A 12,567-nucleotide genomic window follows, 5' to 3' on the forward strand; every position below is an offset into this window, starting at 1 on the left:
TGACCTAGGCAGCTCAGCGTAACATAAACAGGTTTAAGCTTCTCTGCAACGTTACCAATGGAAATCTATAAACGAGTTTTGGTCATAACGTCTCTGCTGACACTGGAAGGTTGGCAAGACACAAGCATATCTTAGCGAGTTTTAATTGCAGGACTGTAACATTTGAGGTGCCTTCATTCCCAAGGCCACCAGCGAATGGAACAGGCTTTCTGGCGCTGTAGTTAAATGAAATTTGCTATACTGCTTCAGTGGTGCCATCCTGCAGTGCCTTTCTAACATATAATTTTCACCTGTTCACGTGGGACTGTTTTTCGTTACTTTCATTGTCTGTGTTTGCATTCCTTCATATCCTGCTCTCACGTTCTAGTGTATTGCAGGCAGTTCACAACTAAATGAACAATAAATTAGCAATGTCTTTAAATGAACTGAATGCTTCCCCACAGGTTCAAGAGGAAGTGCAGCGTCTGTTGAAAAACATGCCCTGGCTGCCCGATTGCCTGCGAAGCTCCTCTGGGAATGAAGAAGCGCCCCCGCCACCGCACGTGCTATCCAATGGCACTGCAGCTCAGCTCAGTGTGGGTACCCCCCCCATACTACCCCCCTCTGTATCCTCTATTGCGCCAGGTATAGCACCGGCACTTTTGCACCACTTTTGTGCACTTTATGTTGTTGCTCCCATCCTCCCCTCGGGCGCTTTCCCTTGTAGCTTGCCTGCTAGTGTAGTGCAGCCTTGCTGGGCAGTTTGTTGGTCTGGTGGCGGTATGCAGTTTGCCCAGGCTCTGTGTGTGCGTGTGTGTTTTGCGTGCTCATAGTGCTGATTCTGAGCTTATGTTAAACAGCATTAAGGCCTGATGAAGGCACCATAGAAGTGCATCATTTTGTGCATGGTCATTTGCAGTTTAAGATGCCCGACTGCAAGTGTCCTGCAAGGGTACAGGATCCAGCTAGCAATGCCCAAGTTGCATACAAGGGACAATTTGCAGGCTGGTGGCATACAGGAGTGTTTAAGATGATTCTCGCCTGATGTAAACATATTTGTTCAGTTTCACTGCCATCGCGCTTACATGTATATCAGGAACTACTGTGCTACGGAAGAAGGCATTTGGAGATGCTTGATTCTGCCACAGCATGCTGGAACCGTTGGTTGGTTGTGTGACCCTCTTTGGCAGAGTGCGACTGTATTAAGACTGCGCAGGAACGGACAGTTTCTGCAATACGATAAACAGGCACACACTCCTATTTTGTAGTCTGGTTTGCAGTCTTTTAGTTGAGGACAGCTTCATAAAATTCTTCTAGTAATGCTTTAGCTTCTGTTTGCACCATGATGCTAACATGTATGTACAGGCAAAACTTTGTTGACAAGTAAGCTGTATGGGTGCAGCCAGTTTGACTCTTCCGGCAGTATGAGAGTTCGTATTGGAAGCGCTGTAAAGTAAATAAATGCTTTTCATCACTTCTAAATGTTCACAATAGTTTGTTGTTGCAACAGTAGCAGCTCTGGCACCTGATAACATAGTGTAGTGAACACTGCATACATATGTTACATTCAGCTTTGTGCTACATTCATGTAGCTGTATTGTAAACAGTGTTCATGGCCATGTTTGCTTAATCAGTTAGTGCATAACGGGTAAATGCATAGCTTGCAGTTGTGCACCATTCATTGTCTCTGCATAACATGACCTGTCTTGTGTCGCATTTATGAGCTATGAAAACAAGATGGAGCAGTACTATGTGATAGATGGAATTGTTTGATGGTGACGGGCTGTGAAATACGTGTAAGTGCCTTGTTTAGTTGTTCTAATAAGTGTTTAACGGTTGTTCGTTCATTTTGAGCTAATTATCAGACTTTTGTTCGACTGTATGCTAGTCCTGTGTTATCAAAACCAAATCTGTGGTCCTTAGTAGCCGATGTGGTATTCTGCATACTGCCACTCTTTTTGTTGTTACCCACTATTGCTGCCATTTTATTATGTTCTGCTGGTGCTGGTGCATTGAAAAAGCTTGTTGTGCGAGCTGAAAGGTGTTTTAACTTTTGCTGTCACAAAGGCAGCTCGAGTCACTAACAGAGGACAAGGGTGCAGCCTCCTCCTATATGAGCAATTAATGCTTTTACTAATTACTAACCTCGTGTGGTACTGGTGCTCTGTGTCATGCATGTTCATTGCTGCGAAATTCTGAAGTTGTGTGGAACTTGTCTTGCAGGTTGTCCAGCAGTCATGGAGCTCACAGGACAAAAGTTCTACGGTTACCCCAAAGTTCACCATACCAGGTAAGAATTTTTTTGTTATTTGGTGCACGTGCGAGGAGATGATGGCAGAGGGGGCTATTCCTTGTCCTTTATCTGTTCGGTGGGTTCTTTAAAAGGCAGCACTTTTAGTAGAGAAAACTGAGCAGTTTTCAGGCTCAAGGACAAAAATGCAGTCCTTTCATTCTTCATATTTTAAGTGCACAGTAGGCAGTGCATTTGGAATCTCTAGCTGTTCTACACGATGGAACTTCATCATGCAGTGCATGCTCAAGTTCAGCATGGGTCTTTTCAGTGTTATAAGCAGAGTTCATAGTCTGGTTGCTGTTGTTATTGTTGATGCACACAAATTTCAGGGCTTTGTTAAGTGGCACACACTCATGCAGGTGCATCATTTTTATTTTTTCAGGTCACCAATCTATGGACAGGGTCAGCAACAACCGCAGCCTAGCACTCGCTTCTCCCGATGCTAATGGGATGCTGGAACAAGGGCAGAACAACATCAATGCCCTGAGCCAGGTCTCCGGAGGCACCCTGCACCGAAGCTCAGCCAGCAACAACATCAGTGCCATCAACAGCCCTGAACAGCAGCAGCCCCCCGTACAGCACCACACCAACAAACTCCAGCGCACCCCAAGCCACCTCAAGAGCGGCCAAGCGGCCCAGAACGGACCCCATCACCGAACTTGGGCTCACAGCCGGAGGCCGGGACACTACTCGGATTCGTCGAGCGTCTACAGTGCGTTTGCGGACCACATCTATGAGTCCATCGACGGTGATGCCTCCTCGGTCGATCGCCTGTCCGACGTTCCGCCGCCGCCCGCGCCTCCCCAGTCAGAGGCCTTTTATGGAGACCTGTCCGACATGAGCCAGCACTCCTCGTCCAGCTATGGGTACGACCAAAGGCCTCTGCTTGTCACGCCCCTGCCCGGCAAGTACCAGGCCACGCCCCTCGCCCACGTCATGCAGGGCTTTGTGAGGGACTACTCCTCTTCATCACCAGAGATGCCTCGGTACGGCGCGGAGCACCGGCACTATGGTTCAGGCCGGCGGAAGCACGACATCGGCTACAATGGGCCCCCATACTCGCCCAAGCTCCTGTACGAAGCAGCACTGGCGCAGAGGCTAGAAGATGCGCCAACGAACTTTTCTTCGGACTCGGGCATGGTCGCCGACGGCGATGAGTGCTGGGGCACACCGACGCTGCCGGATTTGTTGCATTGCCCTGTGGAGAGTCCCGTGGTGATGGCAGTGTTGGACGGTGAAAAAGTGGTGAGCAGGATCCGCCCTGATGCGGTGCTGACGGCACCACCGTCCGATCCGAGGCTGCAGCAACAGCAGCCCCAGCACCAACAGCAGCGGTACAACCTCAGCACATACTGCTAACAAGACTTGTGTGTGAATGGCTTGTGCGCGTGGACAGTGCGCGTTTCATTTAGAAATTTTTCGCTGCATAGGACTTTAAGCAATCGTGTACTTAAAGAAAGGACTGGCACTAAAGGACAGACCACGTGGTCAGTGGAACGTCCCCTTTTCGTCGTCCCGTCCACGAGACCTTTCTCGGAGGAGAGCGTGTAGAAGAAGCCGGTTCTATGAATCCTAAGCATCTAGTCGTCGAACACAAGAGTGGAGGGAGAAGTGCTAGTCGCTGGCAAGAGCAAAATGGTGCGCCTTTCATTTTTGCTCACTGCCCGTGATCAGGGGAAGAGCACGATTGTCTCTCGACTCCTTAATTTAAGAATAAGAAAAGACGAGTGACTGAACGGTGCTTTTTGCTATGAAGCCAGGTCGAGTCGACGGCTTTGTACATTTTTCGCTGTAAGTACAATGTAAATCTAGACATTCAGGCTTGTATTTAAACGTCCTTGTTTCATGTTGTCCTCTTTCTATTTTTTTTTATTATTATTATCCTTCTGGGGACAAAATGTCAAGAAACCCAGAAGAGCAGTGGGTGTGCCTGCGGTTTTGTCAGTGTCTTGTAAATAAGGCCTGTGAGAGCTATTTTCGCAGTTTCGTAAGTCACCTGCTGCTATAAGCAATGCATCACCAAATCACCAACAGTGCTGTACATAGTATAAAGGAACAAAATTGGTTGCACATACTCTATTTTCTTGCTGCCATTTTAACTCTTCTGCATGCCAAGCTCATAATGTGTGACAAAGCCTGGCTTTCCAATTATCCATGCTAGAAAAAAAAAGACAGCAGATGCAAAAATACAGAAGCTTGGCATAGGCAGTGTCCATGTCACCTTTTTTTTTCATGACTCGATGGTGTCAACCCTCATGTCTTGAATAGCACCCCATTGATACATTCCTATAAGCATTTTCGATTAAAGCACGCTAGCAATCTACTGCAGCCTATGCCTTAGAATATGGATTGAAGTCTCTATTTCATGTGAGCCTGCAGAACTGCAGCAGCTATTCTGTGATCCCAATCATTACCTAAGTTAACCAGAGAGAGAGAGGACAGTGTGTCTTGCTATGTTGATAGCAGTTTTGAGCCAATCAAGACTGCCAGAGAGAAGGCTGTTATTAATTTATGTCGCTCGAGGTTCTTATCCACGACAGCTGAATTGTCGTGGCTCGAATGATTAGCGGTCGTTTACCGGCGGCATAGAATGCTGAATGAGGTCGAAAGGACTGTTACCTTTCTAGCACTTGTTGTACAGAAGTGTGCCAAATAAAAATGTTTCAAATCTTGCAAAACTGGTGACATTGTCTTTTTTTTGTGAAATACAACTGGAAAGCGGTGCTTGATCAGCAGAGCCATGCCATCAAGCCAGACAAAGTGAGGGACTGGCAAAATAAAAAACGCAGAGTTTATCTCCAGTTCCTACTGCTGCCGCACCAGTGCATCAAGCTTATTTACCTGCGGCACAAGATTGATGTTGGTGCTGTTCGCTCCAAGGGTGAAGCTCGGGCCTATCTACCTTGCATAAACGTTGGCCTTCCATCGAAATTAACTAAGGTGGCACTTTGGCCTAACTAGTTGGTGTGACATAGCAAAGAGACACGGACACGGGTCTCTCACTGTGGCCTGTCTCTTCTCTCCCACATACATTATCTCTTTGCTACAATATAAAATATATTCTTCCTTGCAATTTTCGAATATTTGCACACCCTTGCTTGCTAGTACCATTAGGCTTAGCTGGGCCGGAGTCCTTCAATGGAATGTGCAGCACTGGCAGGGGACGAGCATAAACGTCCCATAGACGAGGACAGCTGCCTGTGCAATTGTGTCCTGCTTGTCGATGTTTGTGGTCTTCCAGCGCTGCACATTCCATATGATAGAACCGGACAGAACCGAACCAGCTATACAATCAAAACAACCTCTTCCTTGTACTCTTAGCTAGGCTTAGCTAACGAGGCTTGCTTCAGCATTGAATATGGTATATTGCAGCCCACGGTACACAAAGATGATGGATTTTACCTAAACTTAATAAACTTTGAGCATTAAATAGTTCAAAGGGCAGCTCTGGGTGTTTTTTTTAAGGAGTATAGACACATGATTTTGGTGGCATGTTTTATAGTCTACAGCGATGCGAAACGCACTACTACACGTGAATCACTATGTGGTGTTCACCTATGACCGCTAAATAATTTATAATCGCATTTTTGTCATGCTGTTTCGGTTTTGACAGCCGAACGATGGCTGTAATGTCACGTGAGGCATGGAGAAACGTCGATATAATCGCTGTTTCGTCGTTTTAATTCACTACAGTGCTAAAGCCAGCCAAACCACTTCGAACACTGCGACAAGCGGTTGAGCCGCAATGTCCATATAAAAATTCGTAAAGGCATGGTATTGGGTGTACATAGGTCGCCGGTTCGAATCCCTGCCTCGAGCTAGGCTCTAACTTAACTAGTAAGTTTATGCTGCACAAAACGATGGATCGTATGACACCAACCAGAACATTCTGCGGCAAACGGCTGACCCACAAATTCTACACGAATGTCGGGACTATGTGGTTCGACTTACACGCCTGCCAGACACACACACACACACACACACACACACACACACACACACACACACACACACACACACACACACACACACACACACACACACACACACACACACACACACACACATATATATATATATATTATATATATATATATATATATATATATATATATATATATATATATATATATACAGATGCAGCGATGGCGTAGAGGTAGAACATCCGCCTCGCGTGCAAGAGGACCGGGGTTCAAATCCTGGTGCCGCGCAATTCTCCACCGGGTTTAAAAAAAAAAAAAAATCCGCGTGTCGATGGAATTGCATAACCAGGCCTCGAGTGCGGCCTGATCTCGGTGACCAAAACCGACAACGCACTCCCTCACCAGAGCAGGATTTGGCCACCCTGGTGTAGTACTTGGCCACAACCTTCTATGATCAAACCAATTAACCCTCGGCCCTCAGTCCCCAGCGGCTGCAGAGCAACTGACCACGGCGGCGGTCAGACCTGTGACGCAGCGGAGGGTGCTAAGAATCTCTGGCTCCGGACAGGCCGCCATTGGAATCTGAACCTGGCAACGTTTAACGCTAGAACTTTAGCTAGTGAGGCTAGCCTAGCAGTGCTGTTTGAGGAACTAGCGGGAATTAAATGGGATGTGATAGGGCTTAGCGAAGTTAGGAGGACAGGTGAGGCGTATACAGTACTAAAGGACGGACACATACTGTGCTATCGCGGGTTAGAGGATAGACGAGAACTAGGTGTGGGTTTCCTCATCAATAAGGATATAGCTGGCAACATAGAGGAGTTCTACAGTATTAACGAGAGGGTAGCAGCCATAATAATTAGGCTGAATAGGAGGTACAAGCTGAAAGTGGTGCAGGCCTACGCACCCACATCCAGCCATGATGACCAGACCGTTGAAAGCTTCTATGAGGACGTAGAATCAGCAATGAATAGAGTAAAATCGCAGTACACTGTACTGATGGGCGACTTCAATGCGAAGGTGGGCAAGAAGCAGGCTGACGACCACGCGGTAGGTGACTATGGGATAGGCTCTAGAAATAGCAGGGGAGAGTTATTAGTCGAATTCGCGGATAGAAATAATTTACGGATCATGAATACCTTCTTCCGCAAACGAGAAAACAGGAAATGGACCTGGAAGAGCCCCAATGGTGAGATTAAAAATGAAATCGACTTCATACTATGCGCTAAACCTGGCATCATTCAGGATGTGGCCGTCCTCGGAAGGGTGCGTTGCAGCGACCATAGAATGGTAAGGTCTAGAATTAGCTTAGACTTGAAGAGGGAACGGAAGAAGCTAGCGAAGAAGAATACCATTAACGAGTTAGCCGTAAGAGGGAAAGCACAGGAGTTTAGGATAGCGCTGCAAAACAGATACTCGGCTTTAACTGAGAAAGATGATCTTGATGTTCATTCAATGCACGATAACCTGACATCAATAATTACGGAGTGCGCAGTAGAAGTAGGCGGTAGGACAATTGGAAAAGATACCGGGAAGCTATCTCAGGTGACGAAAGATCTGATTAAGAAGCGCCAAAACATGAAGGCATCTAACACTACCGATAGAATAGAACTAACGGAGCTATCAAAGTTAATAAATAAGCGCAAGGTAGCCGACATAAGGAAGTTTAATATAGAGAGAATCGAGCATGCTATAAAGAACGGAGGTAGCCTAAAAACAGTGAAGAGGAAACTAGGCATAGGTAAACACCAGATGTATGCATTAAGAGAGAAGCAGGGCAATGTCATTAGCAATATGGATAAGATAGTTAACGTAGCCGAAGAGTTCTACACAGACCTGTACAGTAGCCAATGTAATCAGAGCGCTAATGAGAAAGACAGCAGTGCACAGCAATGCGTCATCCCGCCAGTAACGAAAGATGAAGTAAAGAAAGCCTTAGAAGCAATGAAAAGGGGAAAAGCAGCTGGGGAGGATCAGGTAACAGCAGATCTGTTGAAGGATGGAGGGGACATCGTGCTAGAAAAACTAGCCACCCTGTATACGCAATGCCTTATGACCTCGACTGTACCAGAAGCTTGGAAGAATGCAAACATTATCTTAATTCATAAGAAGGGAGACGCCAAGGACTTGAAAAATTACAGGCCGATCAGCTTACTATCCGTTGCCTACAAAGTACTTACTAAGGTAATCGCTAATAGAGTCAGGGCAACGTTAGACTTTAATCAACCAAATGATCAGGCAGGCTTTCGTAAAGGATATTCCACAATAGATCATATTCACGCTATCAATCAGGTGATAGAGAAATGCGCAGAATATAACCAACCTCTATATATAGCTTTCATTGATTACGAGAAAGCATTCGACTCAGTGGAAACCTCCGCAGTCATACAGGCATTGCGTAATCAGGGGGTAGAAGAGCCTTATGTCAAAATACTGGAAGATATATATAGCAACTGCACAGCTACTATAGTCCTCCATAAAGTCAGCAATAAAATTCCAATAAGAAAGGGCGTCAGGCAAGGAGACACGATCTCGCCAATGCTGTTCACCGCATGTTTGCAGGAGGTATTTCGAGGCCTGAATTGGGAACAGTTGGGAATAAGAATAAATGGAGAATACCTAAATAATCTGCGATTTGCTGATGACATTGCCTTGCTGAGTCACTCAGGAGGTGAACTGCAAATCATGATCAACGAGTTAGACAGGCAGAGCAGGTCGATGGGTCTAAAAATTAACATGCAGAAAACCAAGATAATGTTCAACAGCCTAGCAAGGGAACAACAGTTCACAATTGGCAGCGAGAGCCTAGAAATTGTGCCGGAATACGTCTACTTAGGGCAGGTAGTGACAGCTGATCCTGATCATGAGAGGGAGATAACTAGAAGGATAAGAATGGGGTGGAGCGCATATGGCAAATTCTCGCAGATCATGAGTGGCAGTTTACCAATTTCCCTCAAGAGGAAAGTGTACAACAGCATGATCTTACCGGTACTCACCTACGGGGCAGAAACGTGGAGGCTAACGAAAAGAGTTCAGCTTAAGTTAAGGACAACGCAGCGAGCCATGGAAAGAAAAATGATAGGTGTAACGTTAAGAGATCGGAAGCGGGCAGAGTGGGTGAGGGAACAAACACGGGTTAATGACATCCTAGTCGAAATCAAGAGAAAGAAATGGGCTTGGGCAGGGCATGTAATGCGAAGGCAGGATAACCGCTGGTCTTTAAGGGTAACGGAGTGGGTTCCAAGAGAAAGTAAGCGTAGCAGGGGGCGGCAGAACGTAAGGTGGGCGGATGAGATTAAGAAGTTTGCAGGCAAAGGGTGGATGCAGCTGGCAAAGGATAGGGTTAATTGGAGAGACATGGGAGAGGCCTTTGCCCTGCAGTGGGTGTAGTAAGGCTGATGATGATGATGATATATATATATATATATATATATATATATATATATATATATATCGACACCGTTACTAAGTCGAACTTCCGGTTGGCCCGGTATTGCACTACATCCGGGATCGGCCTTGTATTCACCTCTTTCAACTTTCTTCTCTGCACGTGGTAGCGATTGTGGCTCGGCTTGAGCCAGAGAGCAGGCCTGTGCACTTTCCTTCCTTCCTTTCTTTCTTCCTGGCAGTAACAGACAGACCGTTATTATAGTTGTGCGGTTATCACGGTGCCAACTTTTGAATTATTGTAACCACCTCAGTTACCATAGCAACCACAGGGTTACGATTTGCGTTATAATGTTAATAATACGGACACACTGGCGGCAAAACGCGCGCGGCGCGCCGCGAATCCTGCCGCAGCGGCGAGTTGGTCTGCCGCGCAAAGGATGCGTCGAGGAGCCATTTTCGGCGGTGTGCCGCGGAGCGGGCAGACCAATGAGGGGCGCCCGGCTTAGTCACTTGGGAAGCGTCTGTGTCGCCACCTCTTGGCTCCTACCAAAGTTACATTCCAGCGGATCCGCGTGCTCTTCCGGAAGCAGGGACCTCGACCGGTTTGGCGTGAAAAGAGCTTGCGCGGCGGCACTTTCACGCGCACTCCTTGCCGCCGGTATGGCCGTCCCTTTCGCGCCGCGAATTGTGCTAGTGTGTTCGTACATTAATAGAGTTATGACCTCTAAAAGATTAGGTGAGGAGGAGGAAAAACTTTTTAAAAAGTGGAGCGAAATTGGGCGAGCTTATGGGTGGGGCCCTCATTCCAGGGCGCCACTGGCTTGAGCTGCCCTGTGGACCTGTTGTATGAGGGTCCGTTGGTCCTCCAGGTTATCGCTGGTCAGCAGCGCCTCCCAGCGCTCCAAAGACGTGTTTTTCGTCTATAGTGTTTGGTTTGGCCCCACATCCCCACGAAATGTGGAAAAGTGTAGGGCGGGCCTGGCACCAGGGACAGGTGTCAGAGTATAATGTTGGGTGTACGAGATGTAGTCTATGGAGGTTTGGAAATGTGTTCGTCTGTATCTGCTGTCAGGAAACTGCGTCTGGGATGTCTAATTTCCTATGAGGTGGGGGAAGTGTTTCCTTTGAAGACGCTGAAACTCGAGGCGTTCGTTATACCGAGAAGGTAGATGGAGTAAAAGCGTGCACGCGGTTTGTGGTCCCGCTCGGTCGATGGTGCCTCGAGCTAGAGCATGTGCCCTCTCATTTCCCACCAGTCACTGGCGGCCTGGGGTCCAGGTGATTTGGTGGTGCTTGGTGAGGGGTGTAGTGCCCATGAGCCGACTGACCTGCTTGGGAACTCGTAATGCCTAATGGCAATGACCACGGCGGCGGTCTCCGCGGCAGCTGGTATTTCGGCTCTTACAGAAGCAGTGAATAGAGAGGAGAAGCGGTGGTCCACTGCCGCCACTGCGTACTTGTCATGTTGCGGGTATGCTGCGGCGTCAACATAAACCATGTTCGGGAAATTGAAGGGTAGGTGAAAGGACGGCACATTGTGTTGTACCCCGGGTAAGACGATGAGGCAAAAAAAAAATAATGATTCGCGAATGCTAAATTAAATGAAGAGCGTTAGCTAAGTTTTCACCTATGCTTTCGACGAATTCGGATACCAACGTGTACATCACGAAACGATGATTCGTTTAGTAGCGCCCGCATCCATGTGCGACTACTGGTTCGCCCGCCACTGGCCCTCGGTCGACCCTCATTGCGGTTTGGAGGATCAAAGGTCATCGGTACGGATCCCTCACACATACTAGGCTTCAACTCGACTAACAGCCTTGTGCACCGAAACGCGCCGATTCGTTTGCCACCACTCCGAACCCTCTGCGCCAAACGGGTGGACCTCACTTTTGTCACTAATGGCGACCCCAAGTGGCACAGGTTTCGGAATCCGCTCAGATGATACATATATGGTGGAACGCCAGCATAAGGCTTGTACCAGTCCGAACGACTGCGCGCGCGGTCACATTTTGCCGGATGTGGCGTCATCAATCGTGATAAAGTAGAGATGCTGAGAAGTGAGTCCCCCGCCGAACAGCAACAAGTTATCCGCCTGGAGACGAAAGCCGCGAAGGAACACCGATCTTTTCGCCCCTTTAGTCGCGGAGGCCCCCGTCCCTTGGCGCCTGCGTGCCAGGGGCGGTGAGTACGCCCTCCTACATCGGTGGAAAATAAACTTCTGATGAATACTCTGGTGAAGTATATGAAGTCAATGATTAAACATTATCGAGTCAGTCATTAATTATCGACTGTAATTAATTATACTAACTGGTGACACTAATTAACGATGAAATTAATGAGGTTAATTCGTTCAATTAAAGGCCTACAACCAATCGGAGTACAGCAACAAAAAAGTACACATCATCGAGTGGTAGCATCGGAGATCGAGGAGTAGCGGTCGCATCTTACGGAGTGGGCAAGTGTGCAGAATGACATCCACTAGGAGCCACCAATGTCGTGGCAAAAGCTAATACCTTTCGCATTTCTCCAGCCGCCGCGGTGGCTCAGTGGTTATGGCGCTCGGCTGCTGACTCGAAATATGCGGGCTCGATCCCGGCCGCGGCGGTCGAATTTCGATGGAGGCGAAATTCAAAATTTAAGGGGCCCGTGTACTATGCGATGCCATTGCACGATGAGAACCCCAGCTGGTCGAAATTTCCGGATCCCTTCACTACGGTGTCCCTCATAGCCTGAGTCGCTTTGAGACGTTAAACCTTCATAAGCTTTCGCATTTCTCCACTGCAGTGCTTTTTATCAAGACAAGCGACAGCAAATCACGTGGCACACGTATGTGCCACAAGTGCAAGAGCGAGCATCCAGAGCGGCGGTCGGCGAACATGACTGCTAAGAGCAGGAGCGAATGACGCAAGTCACAACTGGCGAGGAGCGGCCGAGCTGCTCTTGCAGCAGGTCATCGACGTCTTAAGGCTGGTTCACATG

General features: G+C 47.7%; 1 protein-coding gene across 1 annotated transcript in view; it reads left to right on the forward strand.

The window, feature by feature from the left end:
* Positions 1 to 4,941, forward strand: part of LOC144110970 (latrophilin Cirl-like) — a 285,442-nt gene extending 280,501 nt beyond the window's left edge. Inside the window, 3 exon segments of the mRNA XM_077644042.1 lie at positions 444 to 575; positions 2,203 to 2,269; positions 2,655 to 4,941. Of these exon segments, the coding sequence (XP_077500168.1) occupies positions 444 to 575; positions 2,203 to 2,269; positions 2,655 to 3,631 (1,176 nt within the window). The 3' untranslated portion in view covers positions 3,632 to 4,941.
* The last annotated feature ends 7,626 nt before the right edge of the window (positions 4,942 to 12,567 follow it).

This window comes from Amblyomma americanum, chromosome 11 (assembly GCF_052857255.1).
Source record: "Amblyomma americanum isolate KBUSLIRL-KWMA chromosome 11, ASM5285725v1, whole genome shotgun sequence".
NCBI lineage: Eukaryota > Metazoa > Arthropoda > Arachnida > Ixodida > Ixodidae > Amblyomma > Amblyomma americanum.